General features: G+C 43.5%; 1 protein-coding gene across 2 annotated transcripts in view; it reads left to right on the top strand.

Moving 5' to 3' along the window:
* HBEGF (heparin binding EGF like growth factor) overlaps positions 1 to 27,504 on the top strand; it is a 116,910-nt gene that overhangs the window by 63,769 nt on the left and 25,637 nt on the right. For both annotated transcript variants that reach the window (XM_040442672.1, XM_040442662.1), the window contains exon 4: positions 20,577 to 20,732. In XM_040442672.1, coding sequence (XP_040298606.1) covers positions 20,577 to 20,732 — 156 coding nt within the window. The remainder of the gene's footprint in view (positions 1 to 20,576; positions 20,733 to 27,504) is intronic.

The following is a 27,504-nucleotide window of genomic DNA, read 5'->3' as shown; positions in this document are numbered from 1 at the left end:
ACTGGTTGCTATAGGTGACAAACAGATTGTAAAACAAAAAAGACAATCTGTTTTTATTAAAGTTTTCAATGTAAAAGTACACATTCAAAGGAACCTAGAGCTCTTATAGGCACGCAGGCCAAATGAGCAAACTGAAGTCGAATATGCAATTGACAATACACAGCTGATGTAATCAAATTCCACATCATGTAATACTCAAAAAAAATCAAAAGACTTAAAATAATGCAACTGAAGCCTACATTAATATCCAACAGCTAATGAACTCAGCCTATCAATCAAGACTATAAAAGTGGCTATCATAGAACACAAAGCCAGTGAAGTGCAATGAAAATATAAAAAATGAAAGAAAGAGAAAAAAAAAAGGGGGGGGGAGAGTGTAAGGGAGTCTATGGAAAGGGGTAAGACGGGAAGGAAGCAGTTAGGAAGAAGGAGCTCATCCAGCTCCAGCAGATCCCAAGTAGAGTTCAAAGGACAGGACCTATTCAGACTGATTAAGTTCCCTAAGCCAGGTAGGAAATTCTGGTCCGGCCTTAAATCTAGTCCAGGGGTCCCACAGGCGTCTCAGCCCTGTCTGTGTTTTCAGCAGTTAGAGTCTTCATTCTCTCCAAAATGTCTACCTCTGTCATCCATTCTTTGATGGGGGGGGGGGGGGGGGGGAGACTTCCAATGTCAAGGGAGGACTGTGAGTGCAGCAGAGAGAAAATGATGCAGCACATCTCGTTTGATGACTGATCCAGGGCCTGGTAGGAGAGAAAGGAGAGCCATCTGTGGAGTTCGTGTTAAATGTTTGCTTTGTTACTTGTCGGTAAACTTCAAAGATATGTTGCCAGAAAGGTTGAATAAGGGGGCAGGACCACCAAATATGAATCATGTTCCCTACCTCTGAGTTGCAACGCCTGCAGACTTCCGAAACCTTAGGATAGTAGGAGTGCAGAATAGATGGGCATCTATACAATCTGGTCAGAATCTTGTAGTCCATATTCTGTGCTGCCCAGGAGAAGAACATCTTGTGAGAGAGTAAGAAAATCTTTGCCTAGTCTGATTCTGTGAGAGCCATGCTAAGTTCTGACTCCCAAGCCGCAACAAAGCTCAGCATCTCGCTCACCACCCTGCTCAATAACATACCATATAGAAAAGATATCAAGTGGACTGGCTGGGCAGCTTGTAAGAGAAGTCCCTCAAAATCAGAGAGAGATTTGGGAACAAGTCCTTGCGGGAACAGTGAGTGTAAGTATTGGTGAATTTGTGCATATTCCAGCCAAGACAGGACTCTTCCCTGGCAGGCCCCCTGCAAGGAGGAGAAAGAGGGAAGATGGCAATTCTCCATCATGACTTGGTAGTAACATGGGGATAAAGAGGCGGCCCAACCCAGAAAGGTGTCCCTATCTTTGGCCGGGCGAAAATACGGATTTCCAAAAAGTGGGCTTGGGGGTCCTGGGCGATGTGATAAACCATACCTAACCATAAATCTGTCCCAAAGGAGAAACAGATGGTGAGTTAATATTGAAAACTCCTTAAGAGGGGGCCTACTATTCGGCAAGATCCAGGGTAAGGAAGTCGGTAGAATTGGGGATATGTCCTCTTCTACTTGCTTGTGGGATTTATTATGGAACCAGTCAACAATTCTCTGGAGTAATGAGGCTTGATGATATACACTCACCTAAAGAATTATTAGGAACACCTGTTCTATTTCTCATTAATGCAATTAACTAGTCAACCAATCACATGGCAGTTGCTTCAATGCATTTAGGGGTGTGGTCCTGGTCAAGACAATCTCCTGAACTCCAAACTGAATGTCAGAATGGGAAAGAAAGGTGATTTAAGCAATTTTGAGCGTGGCATGGTTGTTGATGCCAGACGGGCAGGTCTGAGTATTTCACAATCTGCTCAGTGACTGGGATTGTTACGCACAACCATTTCTAGGGTTTACAAAGAATGGTGTGAAAAGGGAAAAACATCCAGTATGCGGCAGTCCTGTGGGCAAAAATGCCTTGTGGATGCTAGAGGTCAGAGGAGAATGGGCCGACTGATTCAAGCTGATAGAAGAGCAACGTTGACTGAAATAACCACTCGTTACAACCGAGGTATGCAGCAAAGCATTTCTGAAGCCACAACACGCACAACCTTGAGGCGGATGGGCTACAACAGCAGAAGACCCCACTGGGTACCACTCATCTCCACTACAAATAGGAAAAAGAGGCTACAATTTTCACGAGCTCACCAAAATTGGACTGTTGAAGACTGGAAAAATGTTGCCTGGTCTGATGAGTCTCGATTTCTGTTGAGACATTCAAATAGTAGTCTGAATTTGGCGTAAACAGAATGAGAACATGTATCCATCCTCTGATGGCTACTTCCAGCAGGATAATGCACCATGTCACAAAGCTCGAATAATTTCAAATTGGTTTCTTGAACATGACAATAAGTTCACTGTACTAAAATGGCCCCCACAGTCACCAGATCTCAACCCAATAGAGCATCTTTGGGATGTGGTGGAACGGGAGCTTCGTGCCCTGGATGTGCATCCCTCAAATCTCCAACTGCAAGATGCTATCCTATCAATATGGGCCAACACTTCTAAAGAATGCTATCAGCACCTTGTTGAATCAATGCCACGTAGAATTAAGGCAGTTCTGAAGGCAAAAGGGGGTCCAACACCATATTAGTATGGTGTTCCTAATAATTCTTTAGGTGAGTGTAGATCGAAGTCTCGGAGTCCAGCTCCCCCCTCCAGTTTGCGGCTGATTAGAGTGGCATGTCGCATACAACGTCTAAGGGAACCCCATATAAATTTGCTTACTGCCCTTTGTATGCTACAGAAGAAACTCCTAGGGGGGTAGGATTGGGATCGTTTGAAATAAATACAAGAATCACGGCAAGACATCCATCTTAACCGCATTCATGCGACCAAACCAGGACAACTGCAGAGTCCCATAACGGGAGAGGTCCTGTATCGTTTTTTGAAGTAAGGGTGCATAATTGAGTGAGAACAGGGAAGGCAAATCACAGGGAATATAAGCCCCCAGGTATTTGATAGAGTTGGTCTGCCAAAATATGTTTTAAGGCTGTTTACCAGACTATTAGGCAGGGTAAGATTATGTGCTTCAGTTTTAGATACTTAACCTTAAAATTACTAACTTGACCATAGTGCTCAAACTCCTTGAGCAGGATAGGACAACCTCGGATTGGTGATATATAGGAGAAGATTATCTGCATAAAGGGCAAGTTTATAATGTCTGGATCCCAAACGTATCCCTGTCAGTGCTCCAGACTAAAAAAAATACCTAGAAGCCATTGGCTCCTGAACTGAAAAATTTAGGAGCCAAATCAAATTTTTAGTCGCCAAATCGAAACCGAATCAAAATTTTGGTATCGTGTCAACACTACGCCGATCAGATTGGCGTAGGGTTGTTTAGATACCAAAATTTTGATTCGCTTTCGTCACCATAAATACCGCTCAAAAAAAAAAAAAAAAACACCAAAAAAAAGCTGCGTGCATTTTGAATTTTATGAAACATTCGGCCCATAATAGAACAGTCCTATCCTATTTTTTGGGGTGACAAGGTGACTAAAAAATGGCGAATGCTCACCGCATAGGAGATATTTTTTAATAATTTAATAGTTTGGACTTTTTGGACGCAGCGATATGTAATTATGTTTATTTATTTATTGTTTATATATTTTATATGTAAAATTGGGAAAAGGGATTTAAACATTTTATGGTAAATTTTTTAGGGTACTTCCACACTAGCGTTTTTCATTTCCGGCATTGAGTCCCGTCACAGGGGCTCTATACCGGAAAATAACTGATCAGGCATATCCCCATGCATTCTGAATGGAGAGTAATCCGTTCAGGATGTCTTCAGTTCAGTCATTTTAGACTGATCAGGCAAAAGATAAAACCGCAGCATGCTACGGTTTTATCTCCGGCGAAAAAAACTGAAGATTTGCCTGAATGCCGGATCCGGCATTTTTCTCCATAGGAATGTATTAGTGCCAGATCCGGCATTCAGAATACCGGAATGCACCCGCACTGAATCCGGACCCATTCATTTCTATGGGGCTGTGCACATGAGCGGTGATTTTCACGCATCACTTGTGTGTTGCGTGAAAATCGCAGCATGCTCTATGTTGTGTGTTTTTCACGCAACGAAGGCCCCATAGAAGTTAATGGGGCTGCGTGAAAATCGCAAGCATCCGCAAGCAAGTGCGGATGCGGTGCGATTTTCACGCATTGTTGCTAGGATGAAAGTCTATTCACTGTATTATTTTCCCTTGTAACATGGTTATAAGGGAAAATAACAGCATTCTTTAATACAGAATGCCTAGGAGAAGGTCAATATAATAAACATTTATATACACCCCAGTATAATAAACATTGGTGGCGCAGTGCGCCCCCCCCCCCAAACGCCACAGTATAATAAACATTGGTGGCGCAGTGTGCCCCCCCAACACCCCGGTATAATAAACATTGTTGGCGCAGTGCGCCCCCCCCAACACCCCAGTATAATAAACATTGGTGGCACAGTGCACCCCCCAGTATAATAAACATTGGTGGCACAGTGCACCCCCCAGTATAATAAACATTGGTGGCACAGTGCACCCCCCAGTATAATAAACATTGGTGGCACAGTGCGCCCCCCCCCAGTATAATAAACATTGGTGGCGCAGTGGGCAGTGCCAATGAGGGTTAAAAAATAATTAACTCACCTCCTCCAATTGATCGCGTAGCAGCCGGTCTCCTGTTCTTTCTTCAGGACCTGTCAAAGGACCTGTGGTGACATCACTGTGATCATCACATGATACATCACCATGGTAATGGACCATGTGATGAGCTCAGTGACGTCACCACAGGTCCTGAAGAAAGAACAGGAGACCGGCAGCTACGCGATCAATTGGAGGAGGTGAGTTCATATTTTTTTTTATTTTTTTTTAACCCTCATTGGCACTTCCCACTGTGCCACCAATGTTTATTATACTGGGGGGGGCGCACTGTGCCACCAATGTTTATTATAGGAGGGGGGGGGCGCACTGCGCCACCAATGAAGATAACTGAGCTGTTAATACAAATACAGGAGGCGGGTGCCGGAATCACATAGCCAGCACCCGACCTCTATGACAGGGAGCTGCGATCAGCGGCAGTTAACCCCTCAGGTACCGCACCTGAAGAGTTAACTGCCGCTGATCGCAGCTCCCTGTCATAGAGGTCGGGTGTCGGCTATGGAATTCCGGCACCCGCCTCCTGTATTTGTATTAACAGCTCAGTTATCTTCATTGGTGGCGCAGTGACCACAGCCCCTCCCCTCCTCCTCCTGTCTCTCTTCCTATTGGCGGCGGCGGCAGCACAGGGGGAGGGAGAGACTCCTCCACTGCGCTGCTGAGAAGAAAATCGGCGGCGGGGCAGAGAACTATCATCTCCTGTGCCCCGTCGCTGTATTCAACTGCAGAGCTGCGGCGGCGGTCTAGTCGCAAATGGCGACAAGACAAAAAAGTCTTGTCGCCATTTGTAAATTCTAAGTCGCATTGGCGACCATTTTGGTCGCTATCTGGAGCCCTGTCTGTGATATCTGCAGATCTGCGTAAGACAATTGCCAAGTATTCCATGGCTATGACATTGAGCAAGGGAGAGAGTGGGCATCCCTGCTGCCTAGTGCCATTTGCTATTGAGAAGGGGGAAGAGAGAACATTGTTCACTTGTACTCGAGCAGTTGGCTTGTGATACAAAGCAAAAATTCTACCTAACAGCCTAGGGCCGAGCCCCAATTGCATCAGTGCAGAACGCAAAAAGGTCCAGTGTACCCAATCGAAGGCTTTTTCAGCGTCGACAGAGAATAGGCATGCAGGGAGTTTGTGTTTCTTAATATGGGAGATGAGAAGTAATGTTTTTGTGGTATTGTCTCTCGCCTATCTGTGATCAACAAACCCCACCTGGTTAGTGTGAATGACGGTAGGGAGAATCAGAGAGATACGGTTGGCAATAAGCTTAGCAAAGAACTTCACATCAGTGTTGATGAGGGTAATGGGTCCAAAATTGCTACAAACCGAGGCGTCCTTCCCTGGCTTAGGCAAGACCAAGATGTTAGCTTAAAGAGTCTGGGTGGTGAATGGGGAACATTGAGCACCCTGGTCAAAAATGGGGATAGGTTTTCCAAAAAGACCTTGTAAAATCGATTAGGGAACCCATCTGGGCCCGTGCTCTTTCCATTAGGGCCGGCCTGAGTTCTGTTTCAGAGAGGTTTCCTCAGCGGACAAGGTGGGAACGCGGTATCTGCTATATAAGAGTCTACCCTAGCTTTGAAATCATGAGAGGACATGTCTGCAAGGGGGCCCCTCAGGTTGTACAATTGGGCATAATAGTCTTTAAAAGTGTCTGAGATATCCTGTGGTACATGCTGAACAGATCTATCTGGAGAATTGATCTTGGGTATAAAAGTATTATGTGGACGAGGACGTAAGAACTTCGCCAGGGCACTACCACATTTATTAGAGAACTCCTAAAAATAACACTTGGTGCGTTCTCTGTGTTTAGCATAGGCCTGGTCTAGGAAATTTTTAAGAGTATTCCTCGCCTCCCACAGCGAAGCGAACTGTGGGATCCCTAGAGCGTTTGTGGGCCTTCTCCAGTTCTTGAATAAGAGCCAGGAGCTTACTTATTGTGGCAGATCTTTCTTTCTTTTAATCTGGAGCCCTACTGAATGAGGACCCCTCTAATAACACATTTAAGTGCCTCCCACCGGATGGGGAGTGGGGTTGGATCATTGGCATGGTAAAGCAGAAAATCTGAGATCGACTGTCGAACAGCTGCAACACTGGCAACATCATTAAGTAAATTAGGATTAAGGGACCATGTCCACTCCCTTTGGGGAATGTCAGGTATAACTAGAGACAAATAGACTGGCGCATGGTCTCACCATATGGTGGGGCCAATGAAAGCGCATGAATGCCAGGATAACAGGTTATGATTTATTAGAAAATAATCAATTTGGCTGTGCATGTTGTGGACAGTGGAGTAGTACGTGTAATCTTGTACCTTTTAGGATGAAGGATCCTCCACACATACACCAGTGTGAGATCATGTATCATGCAAGCTGGGATTGTAGCAGAGGAGACCTGGCAAAGGAAGAGTCCAGAGTGCTATCCAGAGTTAAATTGAAGTCCTCCGCTACACAATCACCTGTCCCTCTGCAAACTTAGCCAGCCTGTCTAAATAGGACAGAAGCACACGGCCCTGGTCCTGATTAGGGAGATACAAATAGGCAATGGTTAGTACTTTCTCACAGATCCGTAACTTTAAGAACAAATATCTGCCATGCTGGTCTGCCTGCGTTGCAACAACAGAGGCCAGAAGGGATTTGTGCAACCCAATACTGACTCATTTGGAAATGGGGTTAGTAGTATGGAACCACTGGATAAACTGTCTATGGCGGAGCCCTGCGATTTGGTAAGATCGAAAATGAGTTTCTTGTAATAGAAGGATGTGGACATGTTTCTTATGCATATGTTGCAGAATTTGAGATCTTTTCTCAGGAGTGTTGAACCCCCATACATTTAGGGAACTAAACTGTAAGGTGGACATTGTCACGCGAGCAAGTGTTGATCACCCCACAAAAACTACTTGGGGATTGGGTAGGAAAGCAGGAAGGAGGGGAAGGGAAGAAAAGAAGGGGGGGGGGGGGGGGAAATAGGAGAAAGGGGGAAAAAAAACCCCCAAAAAACAGGAAACTAGTCTGAGCCCTTAACCACTAGGTATGAGGGCTGTATTCATATAAATATAGTGCCTAAAGACACCCTAACAGGGAACTTGACTGGTACACGTGATGGCTATATACCCTAGGCATTCCTCACGCTTGCATAACATGACTACAGCATAATGAGAAAAAGAGAAGGCACTCAGACTGAGAAATGAGATGAAAAGGAGGAGGGAAGAAGAGCAGGTGTTCATCCGTCGACCCCCATCTCTCATAGACGGGAGACCACACCGGGATCTCTACCAGCTTAAGATTCCTCAGATCTAAGAGGTTAATATTGACTGCAACAGGACATGAGTCAGCATAATGATGCCTAAGATCTTGACCCATGTGTGCGAGGGGGGAGTAGTAGATGGGGAGAAAGATCCACATGTGATGGCAGAGCCACTTAGGTATCCAGGGATGTAACTGTAACAGCAGGATCTAGGACATAGCAGATGGGGAGAGTAGCTGCAGTGGCCGGGTTTTGGGTGGCCTCAACGCTGCGCTGGGTCCCCCGGACACCGTTGAGGTGTCACCACATGTTACTGCTCTCCGGAAGGGATGGTAACGCGTGGTGCACCCCAATGGGAAATAAGTCCAGAGAGTCAGGGTCTGCAGTAAACCAGTAAACAGTACAGGCGAGGCATTGGGCTGGCTTCTCCAGTCTCCTCCCTGGCAGAAGCTAAAGAAAAGGCCTGAGCTAGCTGTCCGTCTTTATCTTCAGAAGGCTGGTACCCTGGTCCAAGGCTGGTGATCCAGGGTCTGTTGCAGCGTATCCCTGTCTCAGCGTCTTCTTCTGGTCACTCAGTAGTCTAGCAAAGTCTCCCCTTCCAAGCACTGTTCCCTAACTGCAGCACACTAGGGAGTCTGACTGCTCTCTTTATATACAGTTTTTGCTAGACTAGAACCTTTCTAGTGGGAGGGGTGGAGTGGGGAAACTCAGCACAGATACATTGTTTCAGCTCTTGTCTGGGATAGACTTACACTAGAGCTTCTTTGATACTCAATGGTAATGACACAGCAGGTTTTCCAGACAAAAACAAGTTTCCAGCCATAACAACATACAGTAGCTAAAACCAGACATTTAAAAGTTCAGGCTGTCTGCTTTTTGGTGGTAAACAACGTCTGGGTTTTTCCCTCCAAAACATTGTCTTCTTTAAACCCTATGGCAGCTGTGGAAAATTACTAGCTTCTCAATCAAAGCCCTAACAGTCTCTCAGTATTCATTAACCCTTTCCACAGAGCCATGTAAATACAGTGATAATGAACAGGATATACACTCACCTAAAGAATTATTAGGAACACCATACTAATACGGTGTTGGACCCCCTTTTGCCTTCAGAACTGCCTTAATTCTACGTGGCATTGATTCCACAAGGTGCTGATAGCATTCTTTAGAAATCTTGGCCCATATTGATAGGATAGCATCTTGCAGTTGATGGAGATTTGAGGGATGCACATCCAGGGCACGAAGCTCCCGTTCCACCACATCCCAAAGATGCTCTATTGGGTTGAGATCTGGTGACTGTGGGGGCCATTTTAGTACAGTGAACTCATTGTCATGTTCAAGAAACCAATTTGAAATGATTCGAGCTTTGTGACATGGTGCATTATCCTGCTGGAAGTAGCCATCAGAGGATGGATACATGTTCTCATTCTGTTTACGCCAAATTTTTCCAGTCTTCAACAGTCCAATTTTGGTGAGCTTGTGCAAATTGTAGCCTCTTTTTCCTATTTGTAGTGGAGATGAGTGGTACCCGGTGGGGTCTTCTGCTGTTGTAGCCCATCCACCTCAAGGTTGTGCGTGTTGTGGCTTCACAAATTCTTTGCTGTATACCTCGGTTGTAACGAGTGGTTATTTCAGTCAACGTTGCTCTTTTATCAGCTTGAATCAGTCAGCCCATTCTCCTCTGACCTCTAGCATCCACAAGGCATTTTTGCCCACAGGACTGCCTCATACTGGCTGTTTTTTCCCTATTCACACCATTCTTTGTAAACTCTAGAAATGGTTGTGCGCGAAAATCCCAGTAACTGAGCAGATTGTGAAATACTCAGACCGGCCCGTCTGGCACCAACAACCATGGCACGCTCAAAATTGCTTAAATCACCTTTCTTTCCCATTCTGACATTCAGTTTGGAGTTCAGGAGATTGTCTTGACCAGGACCACCCCTCTAAATGCATTGAAGCAACTGCCATGTGATTGGTTGACTAGATAATTGCATTAATGAGAAATAGAACAGGTGTTCCTAATAATTCTTTAGGTGAGTGTATATCGCAACATATATATAAAATGCAGTTACCCAGTATTAAACAGTGCAAGTTAACCCTTTTAGGTGAAATAAAGTAAGAAGTTTTAACTTTGCATAGGGGATATAGGCAATGTCCACAAATGTCAAAGTACTCCCTGCTACTGGGCACTACATAGCAGCATAGACAGGTGAGGGAGAGCAGTACAGAAAGAAAAGTATGAAGCATAGCACAAATGAAGACATATTAAAACATAGAGTACAAAATAACCCCAATAATGAAAATAGCAATGAGAGATCCAGCTCTATAGCAACCGGTATCCAAAACCGGAAAGAAGGTCCAAGCTGCAAATGTGCCAGCTGGTAACTCCCCGTACAACTTGAATGCAAATGTAGGTAATTAAAGAGTCTAAATTCGGGGAGTGCAGATATCTTGAACACAATGTCCCCTGTCCCCAAAGAAAGCAAGGACATCGCCATTCATCAAGTCCGGCGGCGGTTCCATGGTTACTGGACGGGTCTCGCCAGAGATACCCCCTAGGTGCCAGAGGCGTCTGGATCCAATGTGAGAAGGCTTTGTCGCTCCAAGAAAGGCTCCTGGCGGAAGGTTGATGAGGACGATCGTCGTCTCCTCATAGGACGTGGAGGCATCAACGGCCAATCCGGGGTGAATAGCGGTGAAAGCCCCAGTGATTTCATTTGGACCGGTAAATCCAAGGGAACGCAAGAAATGCGTTGTGAACCCCTTGCGAACTTGCAGTGAGAATGGATACCCCCCAGAAATATGGAAGATAATGTTCTCGCAGCACTTCAAACAGAGGGCGCAGCGCTCTTCGTTTAGACAGGGTGGTCCTGGACAGATCTGCTAAGAGTTGGATAGGGGCTCCCTCAATTTCAATGGCCCCTTAAGTCGAGCCTGTCGCATAATTTCCTCCTTTGTCTGGAAGTGGTGAACTCTACATGCTACAGTACATATCACGGCCTAGCTGGGACAGGGCTGCGAGGACCCAGAATGCGATGAGTGCAATCTAATTCCAAAGGGGCTTCTGGAGGTTTTTGTGAAATATGATTAAAGATGTGTTTAATAGTCACCATAAGCTCTGTCAACATGTTTCTGCGAGCCCCGTAGCCGAATATTATTGCGGCGGTTCCGGGTCTCTGCGTCATCCGCCATGTCAAAGAGGAGCTGGATCTGCTGGGTATGTTTGGCAACTACTTTTTGTTGGGCCTCTTGGCGTTGTGCTAGGGTGTTTGTGGTGGCGTCTAGGGCCTGAACCGAGGAGGCGAGGTGTGAGACATCCTCCCTTAGTGCTCTGATCTCCGCTTTACATACCGCCTCAACACATGCCATGTTTCCCTCCATGTTGGCCGTGGTTGGCAATGCATCTACTCGAGACTTAAAGGCAGCAGTATCTAAGGTAGCCGGAGCTAGGGTAGAGTCTCTGAGATCTGACTGAGGAGGTAGGTGGGAGAGGTTGAGGAGGCGCTCTTGGTAGTGGGAGAGCGCGAGGCCGCCATGTTGGGCCTCGTGTCAGGGATCCGCTCCGCTAGAAATTGCAATTCGTTGCCCGGGCTGTGAGAGGTCTGGGGCAAAGTTTCCTCCTTTAGAACCTAGATATGTAGTGCTTTCAGTGGCCAATTAAAGAGTGAGGATGGCTGGGGATGAAGAGCCATATCCAGGCCACGCCCCCTCAAGTTTTTTGACAGCACATGTAAGGACGTGAGAGACAAACTGGAATACAGGAGAGATTAGAGCCAGAGTGATAAGCGGTTTGTCTTTTAGACAGCACATGTAGGGAGATGAGAGGCAGAGTGAGAAGCAGTGTCTTAGCAGCTTTGTGTTAGTTTTATTAATGTATACATTTTAATGCACGCTGCATCAAAAACAGTTTTTGTATTAAAACCTTTCATGAACCATGACTTCTAAGTACCAAGTTTGGTTGAGATTCATTATGGGAGCCTATGAAGAACAAACAAACACATTTTCTCTTTTATATATACAGTGACCAGAAAAAGTTTGGGCATCCGTGGTCAAAATTATTGTTAATGTGAATAGTTAAGCAATTTGAAGATGAAATGATCTCCAAAAGGCATACAATTAAAGATGAAACACACTCTTCAACACATTTAAGTAATATTAGTGTATTATTTTGGTTTTGTACAATTTTAGAGTGAAAAAGGAAAGGAGTACCTTGCCAAAGTATGGAAACCCAAGGAGATTTGAACACTCGGATAACTTTGACTGAGGTCTCAGACCTTAAATAGACTGTTAGGGTTAAAGGCTATGTACACCTTTTGGAGGCAATTTTTTTATGATTGCATTTTACTCGTGTTGTGCTAAAGAATTTTTCAATTGGTCCTTATTAAAAATATTGAGCCGTTCTGTCACAAATGGTTAACTGTTTTTCTAGCTGTGTGAATCCTACTTTCACTTTTTGCTGTCATCTAATAACCTTTTTCTCTAAATTCTCATAAACGATTATTTAAGCCAAATCAGTAATATAAGGATTGAGCTTTTATGACCGTTTTTAAGGTCAGAGATCAGATATAAGGATCCCATCAGCTCTCTGCCTGACTGAAAAGAGTGAAAATTTATATTCCTGCTAATAGAGCATCTCAGCTCTGTACAGAGAAAAGGGCTCCATTTTTTTTTTTATACAGACCCAAAAGGTGTACATAGCCTTTAAGGCTTGATCACAATCATCATTAAGAATGAAATTTGCATTACCTGGCCAAAGCTTTATAAATACTCAGACTCCTCTAACCTTGTCCCTAAAAACAGCAGCCATGGGGTTTTCTAAGCAGTTGCCTAAAACTCTGAAAATGAAAATGATTAAGGCCCACAAATGGGGAGAAGGCTATAAGAAGCTAGCAAAGTGTTTTAAGGTTGCCCTTTCCTCATTTCAAATGTAAATAAGAAATGGTAGTTAACAGGAACAGAGAAGGTCAAGACAAGGTGTGGAAAACCAAGAAAAATTTCAGAGACAGATATATTTGTATACTCGTATGGTTGCTACAAAGGCAAATAAGAACCCCTACTTGATGGCAAAAGATCTTCAGGAAGATTTATCAGACTCTGAAGTTGTGGTACATTGTTCTACTGTTCAGTGACACCAGCACTAATATGGCCTTCATGGAAGAATCAGCAGAAGAAAACCTCTCCCATGTCCTCCCCACAAAATTCAGCTATAGAAGTTTGCAAAAGAACATCTAAACAAGCCTTTGGAAACAATTCCTTTGGCCACAATGTGCAAAGATAAAAAAAAAGTCCATAGAATTTCATAAAAAGAACACCTCTCCAACCATTAAACATGGGGTGATTCAATCATGCTTTGGGGTTGTGTTGTAGCCAGTGGCACGATGATCACTGGTAGAGGAAATAATGCATTCAATGAAATTCCAGCAAATTCTAGAAGTAAACATAACATCAAGTGTAAAAAAAGCTGAAGTTGAAAAGAGGATGGCTTTTACAAATAGTTAATGATCCTAAACACACCTCAAAATCTAAAATAGATTACCTGAAAAGGTGCAAGCTGAAGATTTTTACTATAAATCCCCATCCACTGCAACATCATGGATCCTGGTGAAATTATGAAGAATTATACACTAGGCGTACGTTGTCCCTGTGGATAGACAGTATCACTCTTCATTTGTTTACCATAATTCCGAAGGCATACTCAACATTACTATGGGATCTGGTGAATTGATTATGCTCTTCCTGCCATCCAAATTTAATCTGGAAAGTTGGGCTCAGCACGTGAGTGGAGAGTGAAAACTCATCAGCCATAATAACAAAGGTTGCCTGAAGATCCAGTCAGTTATCTGGGTCAGGGGGATCAAGCTGGTTGGACTGAAGCTGCTCACCTATTCTGGAGGCCCTGAAGATGCAAGCGTCTGAAGTAATCCTATAGGCCCTGCTACCCACATTTACAGAATGGTAACTGCTATCAACCAAAAATAACAGCACTGCCAAGAAAAACTTGTATTTAAAGTATTAGTAACCCAAGTGTGAAAGGCTTTTTACCATGTATTTGTTGTTCCTCCATTACGCTGATGCAGTTGGGAAGCTGCCTAGAATCCACAAGTCTATCGGTATTTCTAAGCCAGTCTTCTGCCGTTAGCTGTGACATCACTGTCTGCCTGGTGTTTGCTTCATATCTTTTGTGGTTTTAATTATTTTTATTATGATTTGTCCAATAAAGCTTTATTTATAAGTATACATTTCAGATATCTGGTGTACACCACTTTTGCATTGGTTTCTTGGTCTCGTGTCTGTTCTAGAGTACATAGAAGGTCACCTGGAAGATCTGCAAAATGATAAAGGTCCACAGGAGGAACTCAAATTGTAGAGATTGAAATGAATTCCCTGTTGGCAGAAATGTTTAAAAAAAAGTAACATTAGAATAGTATTCATTTGCAATTTTTACTACCAGCTCTATAAGGGTGACATGGCAGCAAAGGGAAAAAGAGACCACTTATGTTTCTGCTAGCAGGGTGACATGACATAATTTGGCAAAGGGGTCATTTAGGGTATTGGTTGCTTTATTAGGGTGGCCAAAGGGGCCAGTATGTGTTATTCAGGTGAAGAGCAGTATTACATGTTCATATCTTGAAATGTGAGTGGAACATTTCAGGGTGCTGCTGCAGGTCTTGGTAGTGGCTATGGAAGTGTCCTTTAGGAGACCGTGGGATGAACTCAATACCTCCTTCTCCTTGGTTCTTCTTCAAGCATCTGTGTATGCTGTCCAAAATCACAGAGAGAGAAGCCAATACAGGAGGGAAGCATCCACAGTTTTTGAGGACGTTAGCAATTCAAAAATTGTAAGAAACAAATGCTTGCCAAGCATTGGCACAGGAGTGATCATGTAACCTTACTATTTGTATTTCCAAGTTGATTGGAACAACATGGTAAAACGTCACCTCTTCCATTTTTTTAAGGATGTGAAATACTAACAACAAATGGATGCAGTATGGCTGTAAATACCAGACATACGAAACAGAAACTGACACAACATGACAATAAAAATTAATAAAATTAAATCCAGTTTTTGCAGAGAAAGGAGGTTAAAGGGGTATTCCGGTTAGGGGATAACTATTAGATCAGTGGTGGGCCTACTGCTGGGACCCCCACTGATCATGAGAACGGGAGCCCCATACCCAATGCAGCCACCTGAAGTAAACGGACAAAAGTTCGTTGAAACGCGCGTCGGGGCTGACGCCATCCTGGAGGAAGCACATAATGGGTAATTGATTGTATGTTATATGTTTGACTATTTTGACACTATGCTCTTGCACTTTATTGTTAGTTATATGTGGATACTATATTGAATCACTGCCCTTGTGTCTTCCTCCTGTGGATGCTGCCTTTCCCTGCACCCATTCTTTATGTATGGATTGTCCCTTATTTAATGTATTAATAACTTAATATTAAGTACTTATATTTTATGCGGTCTGGTAGTTTTTTTGATAGGTACTTGTAATGCGCTATACCATAGGCATATGTGTATTTTACTTTACATGGTGTTTGCACAGCTGAGCATCTGCTCAAATGATACGTTGGCCTTCGTTTATTCGGTGGTATCTGAAATGAACGGAGCAGACAGTCGCATATGCACGTGGCTGCTCCATTCATTTCTATGGGAGTTCTGGAGAAAGCCAAGTACAGCACTGTAGATAGGGAATAATGTCTAACAGCTGGAATACCCTTTTGTTACCAGCACTGTACATGTACAGTTCTGGAGCAATAGGCAAACATGGTGCCCATTCACACATGAAGCAGGCGTCATGGCCCGCAGGTGTCTGCTGTTTCAAACAGCAAAGACCTGCTGCTAATTACCGCGACCAGCAATAATGCCAATTGCGGTAATTAAAGGCTTTAGATGCCGTGATCAAGTGAGATAACGGCATCTAAAGTGTCAAAAACCCAGAAGCTCGCACTTCTGGGCCTCCTACCGACATTCCCTGTGGCCAATGGGGATGTCGGTAATTGCTTTGAATACTCTGAGTCTCGTTGACAAGACCCAGAGCATTCATGCTGCAATTCTTATTTGGCCGCCAGATGGCAGGCCAACATAATAAAAATTAGCAATAGACAGTAATAAACTCACTTTAAAAATACATAATTGTTCAAAATGAAAAATTAAACAGATTTTATCGGCTCATATGAGCTTCAAAATCATTAAAAAATAAATAAATTTAAAAATATAAAAGTTTAAATCATTCCCCCTTTCCGTATAATAAAAAAAGAAATGCCTAAATAACAAAAAATATAAGCATCATGGGTGTTACAGCGTCCAAAAACTATTTTTCCAATACGGCGAATGGCGTAATGGAAAAAAGGGGTCGAAATGGCCAATTTGCCATTTTTTCATTGCTTCTCATACCCCAAAAACATAGAATGATTTTTTACACTATTTAGACATAAAAAACCTATACATATGGGGTATCGTTGTAATCGTACTGACCCAGAGAATGAAGGGCATGAGTCAGTTTTGCCGCAAACGAAACACTGTGGGAACAAAACCCATAAAACCGTGGAGTAATTGTGCTTTCTTTCCAATTCCACCCCATTTGGATTTTTTTTTACCGCTTCCCACTACATTGTATGCCATAATTAATGGTGGCATTAGAAAGTACAACTTGTCTTGCAAAAAATAAGCTCCCGTACAGCTATGTGAATGGAAGTATAAAAAAGTTATGGCTCAAGGAAGATAGGAAATAAAAAACAAAAACCTGACCTGCTGAACGAAGTACTAAACATATGTAGAGGCTTGGGTCTCTACGTAACTTTGGGGCTAAAAAACGGGTAAGATAGTATCTGTCCTTTATACTTTCCTTTATTGATACACACCTGATTTTAGGTTCTGAAACTGAATTAAAAAAACCTGAATGTGGGCAGCACCCTAAAGGCTCATGCACACGAACATATTTTTTTCTGTGTCCATACCGTCTTGTTTTTTTGTGGCCCGTATGCGGAACCATTCACTTCAACGGGGCCACAGAAAAAAACAGAAATTACTCCGTGTGCATTCAGTGTCTGTATGTGTGCATAGCCGTTCCACAAAAAATAGAACATGTCCCATTATTGTCCACATTACGGACAAGGATAGGATCGTTCCATTAGGGACTGGCCCTTCCTTTCTGCAAAATGCAGAATGCACACTGCTGGTATATGTGTTTTGCGGATCTGCAATTTGCGCACCATGAAACATCCAACTGTCGTGTGCATGAGTACTAAAGGAAATTTATAATAAAAAATGATCTAATATTTACAACAATTTGTTGTGTTACACATATTTAAAAAATTAAATTCCAAATTTTACAGAGCAGTTTAAGAAATGAAAGCTGAGCACTCACTGCTGTGCTGTGTATACATTGCTGTGGTGCGCAGTGTCTTCTTGCCACTTGTGTGTGATCTCTCTCAAATGCAGTTCAATTGTTTCTGACCTTTTTCTTTCCTCCTTTTCACCTCTCCTTTCCCCAATGTTCAGCTTAAAGGGAAAGTGTAATCAGGAAAAGGGCCTCTAAATACAGTAATAAGTGAAATTATACAGTTTTTACACTGTCCTCATGATAGGCCGGCACATCTTGTTCTCAGAAGTTCACACATAATTATCACAGGCAGGATTACAATGGGTAACACCTATATACAAGGGATTGCACCATTCACAGTAGGTAGAGGTGACACTTCTCTCCACTCTCTCTCTTTGCACACATCACAGGCCTGTCTAGACTGCAGGCTCCTATGGTTTATTCACACATAGGTTTTTGCTGGCGTTTTTTTTGCACTTCTGTGTTTTTCTTGGATTTTTTTTACTCCTGCATTACTTGCACCATTTTTGGCACAAAAAAATGCCAGCTCCAGATGATATTTGAAGTTCTATGGGAACAATAAATCACAGGACACACAATAATGTTTTGCTACTGGCATTTTTTATTTTTTTTATTAAGTAGCATTTCTTGTCTTTCTGGCCTTTTTTACGATAATGCAGCATGCTGTAACTGTTAGCATTTTTCAGGTGTTTTGATATCGCCTTCTCTATAGGGAAAAACACCATGAAGAAAACGCTAGTGGTAAAACACACTGATTGCAAGAAATGCTAGAAAAAAAGTCATAAGAAACGCAGCAAAAAACTTGCATTCATATAAAATGCGGCTGGCAGATTAAACTGCATTTTATGGTGACGGTTTAATAGCATTTTAAGACATGCCTGCATGTCTTTAACATTCACTGGACTTCTACCGTACAAAGCCGGATCTTTAAAAATGGTGCCCACAGGCGGGAGTCGTAGCCTCCGGGTTTCTGCATTTTATGTTTCAATGATGTTTATTAAAGTTTTTCACAATAATAAGGTACATAGTACATTGTGCATAAAATAAAGGACATAACGTCCAGTCAAGTAGGCATAAACAAATAATACAAAGAACAAAAAGACATAGAATAAATTAATCAAAAATAAGGAAAATATCAAGTAGTCAGGGGTAGCAGTCATGCAGTTCAAAATTACGTGAGTTAAGTCTTAGATGGCGATCAGCAAAAAGCAGGCATATTTACCTCCATCCCTTAGTTGCCCACGATATACACTGTAACCTATCAAAGTTCAGAGTAGAGCGAAAGATTGGCAGAGTGGGGAGAGGACGACCAAGGCTCCCAGACAGTCTCAAACAAGGGAAATGTATCAGAGCGGATAGCTGACATCCGTTCGTATTGGTAAATCCTATTAACTATCAATCACCGCTTGGTAGCTCAAAATTGAGGAACGCCACTGAGAAGCAATATGTATCCTAGTAGCAAGCAGGATGAATTGGGCTAACTTGAACCTAGCATTCGTTAGTTTAGATGGCTTGTCTCCAAGCAGAAATACCGGGGGTGTAAGGGGGAGGGTGTGCTCCAACAAGGATGAGAGCAGATCACAAATGCGACCCCATAACCTGGAAACCATGGGACATGTCCACCACGTGTGGAACATCGTGCCCTCCTCCCCACAACCCCAGAAGCAAGTAGAGGGGACTTCTGGGTAGAAGTGGTGCAATTTGGCAGGAACCAAATATGTCCGGTGGAGAATCTTAATAGAGGTCTCTGCCAGGGTAGTTTGCCACGACCCTTTAGAGAGTGTCTGGGAACGTTGGTGCCACCTAGATACACTGAATTCCTCTAACAGATCAGCCTCCCATTCCAACATATAACGAAGCTTAGAATCCTCTGGAGGTGTAGTGAGAGCCGAGTAAATCCGGGACAATAAACCCTGCTTATGTAGAGAGAAGGACATTAGCCTTTCAAAAGGTGTATAATCAATATTATGTGAGCCATTCTTTAGGGAGTGAAGGAAGGAGAATACTCTCCGGACATTGAATTGCTCACGAACTGGAGGGGTGAATTTCTCAAGGAAATCAGACATAGTTAAGACTTTACCCCGTACTAGGAAATCCCGGAGGGAGCACAATTTTTTTTCGACCCACCATGAGAAAGCCCCAGATTGGAGTCCAGGGGAGAAAGCCGGATTACCCCAAAGATATTCTAAGGGGGACGGTTTAGGTTGGAGGGAGCGCTTGAACCTAATGGATCTCCATAGGAGCAAAGCGTAATATGAGAGTTGGGATTTGGAACGGAGTGAGGAGGGTAATGAGGAGGTGGACCAAATAAGGGCTCTCCAGGAGAACGGCCCCAGCAGCGATTGGGGTTTCTGCATTTTAAACAGTAAAGACATATGGGGCTAATGTCTGCGATTGTTGATAATGCCAATTGCATCTAACTCCTCAGTTGCCATGGAAAATGAAAATTGTGACCACAACATCGGAAGTGACTTTCCACGGGAGTGCTGCGCTCACAGGGTTGTAACAGCTTCCCCATGTGGGGATCAGTGACACTGTTGCTTTTAGATAAAAGCCCTGGTCTCTGGGAAGAAACCAAGGCTTTTATAGCTGTAGTTCCTATGGAGCCCTGTAGACCAGAGCTCCATAAGAATATAGCGAATCTGCAATGCATTGCAGTGGTAATCCATTTATTGGAGAAGCAATCTAATGATTGCTAGTTCTAGCTACCTGGGGGTGACTTAAAAGAGTAAAAAAAAAAATTTTTGTATTTAAGAAAATTTGGTTTTGTTTTGCCATAGACTTCCCTATTGAAAAAAAAAAAAGGTCACTATCGTAGCACCGCACAACCCCTTTAAATGCTCCATTATTCATGGTAGTTGATGGCATACACTTTCATACACTTATCTATACATTCAGCTGCACCATTTGATTTTGTTCTATCATAAAAAGTGAACATGATTTGAGTCTGCTTGCGATTGTTTTTAAAAACAGAAGTCAGACCCTGTCAAAATATATATGTATGGACATATTAGCACATAAAGGTTAGTGGCTATCTCTGTATATACTCCAACAGATGTAATTTGGAGCGAGTTTAATTTCTTTGTATTATTGTGGCCGTTTTTCCTCTAATGTTCCTTTTAAGACGCTTAAGAAAATATTATTTATTTGTGAGATGATCATTTTATGCAGCCATTTTCATTGTACATTAGACACCATGATGTTTGATTTGTTCTTTATATCCATTTAAAAAACATCTTGGTCTAACGTGAGTAACATATTTTGTAGGTGCCAAGCAGGATATCATGGAGAGAGATGTCACGCACTTACCCTTCCTTTGGGGAATCCACCGAGCACATATGATCACACAACTGTCTTGGCCGTGGTTGCAGTTGTTCTCTCATCTTTTTGTCTGATTGTGATATCATCACTATTAATATTAAGGTATGTCTAAGGTTTTGCTCACACATTTATTGGGTGGCTCTCTTTTTAGTAATGTAAAAACATTTTGTACTGTGGAATATCAGTTTGACTAAATCATAAGTAATAAACTCCTGATGCTGCCCTATCCCTCAATTGAACTAATCCTGAATGTGGATTCATTTACATGAACCTTTGGTATAGATATTGTAAAGAAAACCGAAGTGAAGTATTATGAGATGCCATAGTCCAGCCATGTTTTATGTCTACATTTTTGGAAACAGTCCCCACAAGTTATTGGATTTTCTGCACATGCTGCAATTGGTTCTTTATGCAACTCCGCATTACAAAATATGATGTATTTGGAAAGTGACACAATTTTCATAATTTAATCACAGTACACCACCAAAATGGATTTGAAACAGAGCTATCAAGATTAAAGAGAACCTGTCACTATGAAAATGCAATGTAAGCTGCAGGCACAATGTTAGAGAACAGGAGAAACTGAGCTCTGGTATATACCGGTAGTTTCATGGGAAAAGATTCAGCAGAACTTGTAATTTATACATTTAAATTCCTGCTCATTCTGGGCTTTGAAGTCAAGGAGACGGTCTCCAGTGACTGATAGCTATCTCTGTATTCACAGTCATAGGAGGAATGCTGTCAATCACTGATAGGACTGCCTACTTGACTACAAAGCCCAAAGTGGGCATGGATATAAATGTATAAATTACAAGTTTTAGTGAATCTTTTTCCATAACACTATATATCCGTCTGCTCAGCTCCTCTGGCTCTGCAACATGTTGCCTTCAGCCCAGACATTGTGTTCAACATGACAGGTTCCTTTTAATAAATTAAAGTGGCGATTTCAGCGTTAGGCCTCATGCACACGACCGGTGTGTGCACCCGTGGCAGTTGTTCCGTTTTCTGTGATTTTCTGCGGACCCATTGACTTTCAATGGGTCCGTTAAACTCGGAAAATGCACCGTTTGTCATCCGCCTCCGTGAACCGTGTATCCTGTCCGTCAAAAAAATAAGACCTGTCCTATTTTTTTGACGGACAACGGTTCACAGACCCATTCAAGTCAATGGGTCCGTGAAAAAACATGGATGCACACAAGATTGGCGTCCGTGATCCGTGTCCGTAGGCTACTTTCATACAGACGGATCCGAAGATCCGTCTGCATAAAAGCTTTTTCAGAGCTGAGTTTTCACTTCGTGAAAACTCAAATCCGACAGTATATTCTAACACAGAGGCGTTCCCATAGTGATGGGGACGCTTCTAGTTAGAATATACTACGAACTGTGTACATGACTGCCCCCTGCTGCCTGGCAGCACCCGATCTCTTACAGGGGGCTGTGATCCGCACAATTAACCCCTCAGGTGCCGCACCTGAAGGGGTTAATTGTGCGCATCATAGCCCCCTGTAAGAGATCAGGGGCTGCCAGGCAGCAGGGGACGGCCCTCCCCCTCCCTCTATTGTATTAATATCATTGGTGGCCAGTGCGCCCCCCCTCCCTCCCTTTATTGTATTATCATTGGTAGCCAGTGTGCGGCCCCCCTCCCTCTATTGTATAATCATTGGTGGCCAGTGTGCGCCCCCCCGGCCCCCCCCTCTATTGTATTAATATCATTGGTGGCCAGTGTGCGGCCTCCCCTCTCCCCCCGATCATTGGTGGCAGCGGAGAGTTCCGATCAGAGTCCCAATTTAATCGCTGGGGCTCTGATCGGTAACCATGGCAACCAGGACGCTACTGCAGTCCTGGTTGCCATGGTTACTTAGCAATATTAGAAGCATCATACTTACCTGCTGCGCTGTCTGTGACCGGCCGGGAGCTCCTCCTACTGGTAAGTGACAGATCATTAAGCAATGCGCCGCACAGACCTGTCACTTACCAGTAGGAGGAGCTCCCGGCCGGTCACAGACAGCGCAGCAGGTAAGTATGATGCTTCTAATATTGCTGAGTAACCATGGCAACCAGGACTGCAGTGGGAGGCCACCAATGATATTAATACAATAGAGGGGGGGCCGGGGGGGGGGCGCACACTGGCCACCAATAATAATACAATAGAGGGAGGGAGGGGGGGCCGCACACTGGCCACCAATGATAATACAATAGAGGGAGGGAGGGGGCTGCACACTGGCCACCAATGATAATACAATAGAGGGAGGGGGGTCTGCCCCCTGCTGCCTGGCAGCCGCTGATCTCTTACAGGGGGCTATGATAAAACTGGGACTCCGATCGGAACTCTCCGCTGCCACCAATGATCGGGTGGGGGGCAGAGGGGAGGCCGCACACTGGCCACCAATGATATTAATACAATAGAGGGGGGGCCGGGGGGGGGGTGCACACTGGCCACCAATGATAATACAATAGAAGGAGGGAGGGGGGGCCGCACACTGGCCACCAATGATAATACAATAGAGGGAGGGAGGGGGGGCCGCACACTGGCCACCAATGATAATACAATAGAGGGAGGGGGGGCCGGGGGGGGGGGCGCACACTGGCCACCAAGGATATTCAAACTGGGGAGGGAGGGGGGTCTGCCCCCTGCTGCCTGGCAGCCCCTGATCTCTTATAGGGGGCTATGATGCGCACAATTAACCCCTTCAGGTGCGGCACCTGAGGGGTTAATTGTGCTGATCACAGCCCCCTGTAAGAGATCGGGTGCTGCCAGGCAGCAGGGGGCAGTCATGTACACAGTTCGTAGTATATTCTAACTTGAAGCGTCCCCATCACTATGGGAGCGCCTCTGTGTTAGAATATACTGTCGGATATGAGTTTTCACGATGTAACTGAAATCCGATGGTATATTCTAACATAGAGGCGTTCCCATGGTGATGGGGACGCTTCAAGTTAAAATATACCATCGGATTGGAGAAAACTCCGATCCTATGGTATATTAACTCCTGACTTTACATTGAAAGTCAATGGGGGACGGATCCGTTTGCAATTGCACCATATTGTGTCAGTCATACGGATCCGTCCACATTGACTTGCATTGTAAATGAGGACGGATCCGTTTGGCTCCGCACGGCCAGGCGGACACCAAAACGACTTTTTTTTCATGTCCGTGGATCCTCCAAAAATCAAGGAAGACCCGCGGACGAAAAAACGGTCACGGACCAACGGAACCCCGTTTTGCGGACCGTGAAAAAAATACTGTCGTGTGCATGAGGCCTTAAAGGGACATACCTCCCAACTTTTTGGATGGTCAAAGGACACTTTTGGTTCCTAGTGTGAAAGATCCATTTTCCCTCATATTTATACACTTAAATAGTTTTCTATTATTCTGAATTCTTATTATTCTTCATTATCTGAATTACCTTAATTTCAAAAATTCAAATTGCATCAAGTAGTAGAAAAATATACAAATAAGAACCAGACAAACACTTACTGGATCAATATTGTAATGGCGCAAATCTACACCTCAGATCAAGAAGAGGAACATTTAAGGAGCAAAGAGGGACTTGGGTCAAAAGTAGGGACTGTCCCTCCAAAAGAGGGACATTTGGGAGGTCTGAAGAGGACCTGTCAGCTCCCTCTCCAGACATGTCTGTTTTAGTAACTCTTTGCATTTCCCTTTGCAATAACAACTCTGGAGCATCTATTTTGTAAGAAACTATATTTTGCCTTGTCCCTCAGTTATTCCTACTTATGAATGAATTCCCAATAGTCTGCAATAAAAGCCCAACCGGTAATACAATTTATTCATAAACATTTAGTAGGAATAAAAGAAGAATAGCACAACACAGAGTCATAAGAATATGATCTGTTTAATCATTATTTCATAACAAATTAAAGGGGTTGTGCCAAGTATGATTATTATCTCCTATCCACAGGATCTGATTGCCGAGTCCCCCACTTTGCTTAGCTGTTGCCAGCCTGCCCATAGAGAATGAATGGAGCGTACGTTTAGCATGCCAGTCTATCAGGATGGGAACATGGGACCCCCATTCTCAGGATCAGTGAGGGTCCCAGCATTCAGACCCCCACTGATCTGGTAGTTATCCCCTAAAATACAGTAAAAATACAGTATATGTGTAAAAAAACAAACAACTACATTATATATATATATATATATATATATATATAGATAACCATGAGGAAGCAGCACACTGTGAACAAGGGGTGCACGTCAGGCTGGTAAGGACCAGCACCTAGGTCCAATGAGCTAGAGATAAAGAATAGCCAGCAGCACTCCAGGATGTCAAAAAGCAAACGGTGGTTTATTAGACCCAAAGTCAAGCGACGTTTCAACAGCTTGTTGCTGTCTTTATCAAGCATGCTTGATAAAGACAGCAACAAGCTGTTGAAACGTCGCTTGACTTTGGGTCTAATAAACCACCGTTTGCTTTTTGACATCCTGGAGTGCTGCTGGCTATTCTTTATCTCTATATATATATATATATATATAGATAGATAGATAGATAGATAGATAGATAGATAGAGATATATATACAGGGAGTGCAGAATTATTAAGCAAGTTGTATTTTTGAGGATTAATTTTATTATTGAACAACAACCATGTTCTCAATGAACCCAAAAAACTCATTAATATCAAAGCTGAATATTTTTGGAAGTAGTTTTTAGTTTGTTTTTAGTTTTAGCTATTTTAGGGGGATATCTGTGTGTGCAGGTGACTATTACTGTGCATAATTATTAGGCAACTTAACAAAAAACTAATAAATACCCATTTCAATTATTTATTTTTACCAGTGAAACCAATATAACATCTCAACATTCACAAATATACATTTCTGACATTCAAAAACAAAACAAAAACAAATCAGTGACCAATATAGCCACCTTTCTTTGCAAAGACACTCAAAAGCCTGCCATCTATGGATTCTGTCAGTGTTTTGATCTGTTCACCATCAACATTGCGTGCAGCAGCAACCACAGCCTCCCAGACACTGTTCAGAGAGGTGTACTGTTTTCCCTCCTTGTAAATCTCACATTTGATGATGGACCACAGGTTCTCAATGGGGTTCAGATCAGGTGAACAAGGAGGCCATGTCATTAGATTTTCTTCTTTTATACCCTTTCTTGCCAGCCACGCTGTGGAGTACTTGGACGCGTGTGATGGAGCATTGTCCTGCATGAAAATCATGTTTTTCTTGAAGGATGCAGACTTCTTCCTGTACCACTGCTTGGTAGGTGTCTTCCAGAAACTGGCAGTAGGACTGGGAGTTGAGCTTGACTCCATCCTCAACCCGAAAAGGCCCCACAAGCTCATCTTTGATGATACCAGCCCAAACCACTACTCCACCTCCACCTTGCTGGCATCTGAGTCGGACTGGAGCTCTCTGCCCTTTACCAATCCAGCCACGGGCCCATCCATCTGGCCCATCAAGACTCACTCTCATTTCATCAGTCCATAAAACCTTAGAAAAATCAGTCTTGAGATATTTCTTGGCCCAGTCTTGACGTTTCAGCTTGTGTGTCAGCCTTTCTTACCTTGGACATGTCTCTGAGTATTGCACACCTTGTGCTTTTGGGCACTCCAGTGATGTTGCAGCTCTGAAATATGGCCAAACTGGTGGCAAGTGGCATCTTGGCAGCTGCACGCTTGACTTTTCTCAGTTCATGGGCAGTTATTTTGCGCCTTGGTTTTTCCACACGCTTCTTGCGACCCTGTTGACTATTTTGAATGAAACGCTTGATTGTTCGATGATCACGCTTCAGAAGCTTTGCAATTTTAAGAGTGCTGCATCCCTCTGCAAGATATCTCACTATTTTTGACTTTTCTGAGCCTGTCAAGTCCTTCTTTTGACCCATTTTGCCAAAGGAAAGGAAGTTGCCTAATAATTATGCACACCTAATATAGGGTGTTGATGTCATTAGACCACACCCCTTCTCATTACAGAAATGCACATCACCTAATATGCTTAATTGGTAGTAGGCTTTCGAGCCTATACAGCTTGGAGTAAGACAACATGCATAAAGAGGATGATGTGGTCAAAATACTCATTTGCCTAATAATTCTGCACGCAGTGTATATATATATATCTCTATTATATTATATTATATATGAGAGAGAGTTAGCAAAAGGACCCGGCTTCGCACGGGTATATTTTATCTAGGGCTGCAGCAAACGATTATTTTATTAATCGAGTATTCTACCGATTTGTTTTTACGAATAATCGAGTACTCTAATAAGAAAAAATGAATTGTTTTCCTTTTATAAAAACTCATCAGACCCCCTGCCATCAGTCACCAACACCCTTCGTTCCCCCCTTTGTTATCAGCCCAAGTGCATCAGTTCTCCCCCAGTGCCATCAGCTCCGTTCTCCCCCAGTGCCATCAGCTCCACTATCCCCCTGTGCTATAAGCTCCGTTCCCCCAGTGCCATCAGCCCCTCCATGCCATCCATTGCCATGCCCCCCACTCACCCAGTGCCTCCATTCCATCCATTGCCATGTCATGTCCCCCAGTTCCATCAGATCAGCCCCTCCATGCCATGTCACCCACTCCCCTAGTGTCTTCACCCTTTCCATGCCATCCATTGCAATGTCCCCCAATCCCCCAGTGCCTCCATACCATCCATTGCCAAGTGCCATGTCCCCCACTCCCCCAGTGCCATCAGATCAGCCCCTATATGCCATGTCCCCCACTCCCCCAGTGCCATCATCCCCTCCATGCCATCCATTGCCAATTGCCATGGCTAGCAAAAAAAAATCCCTAGAAAAAAGACCTAGGCTGAATACATTAAAGCTGAATACATTTAAAACATAGCTTTTACTCATAATAATTAAATGGATATACAGTCAGGTCCATAAATATTGGGACA

Source organism: Bufo bufo, chromosome 1 (assembly GCF_905171765.1).
Source record: "Bufo bufo chromosome 1, aBufBuf1.1, whole genome shotgun sequence".
Classification (NCBI taxonomy): Eukaryota; Metazoa; Chordata; class Amphibia; order Anura; family Bufonidae; genus Bufo; species Bufo bufo.
This window is presented reverse-complemented; position numbering and strand designations above follow the sequence as displayed.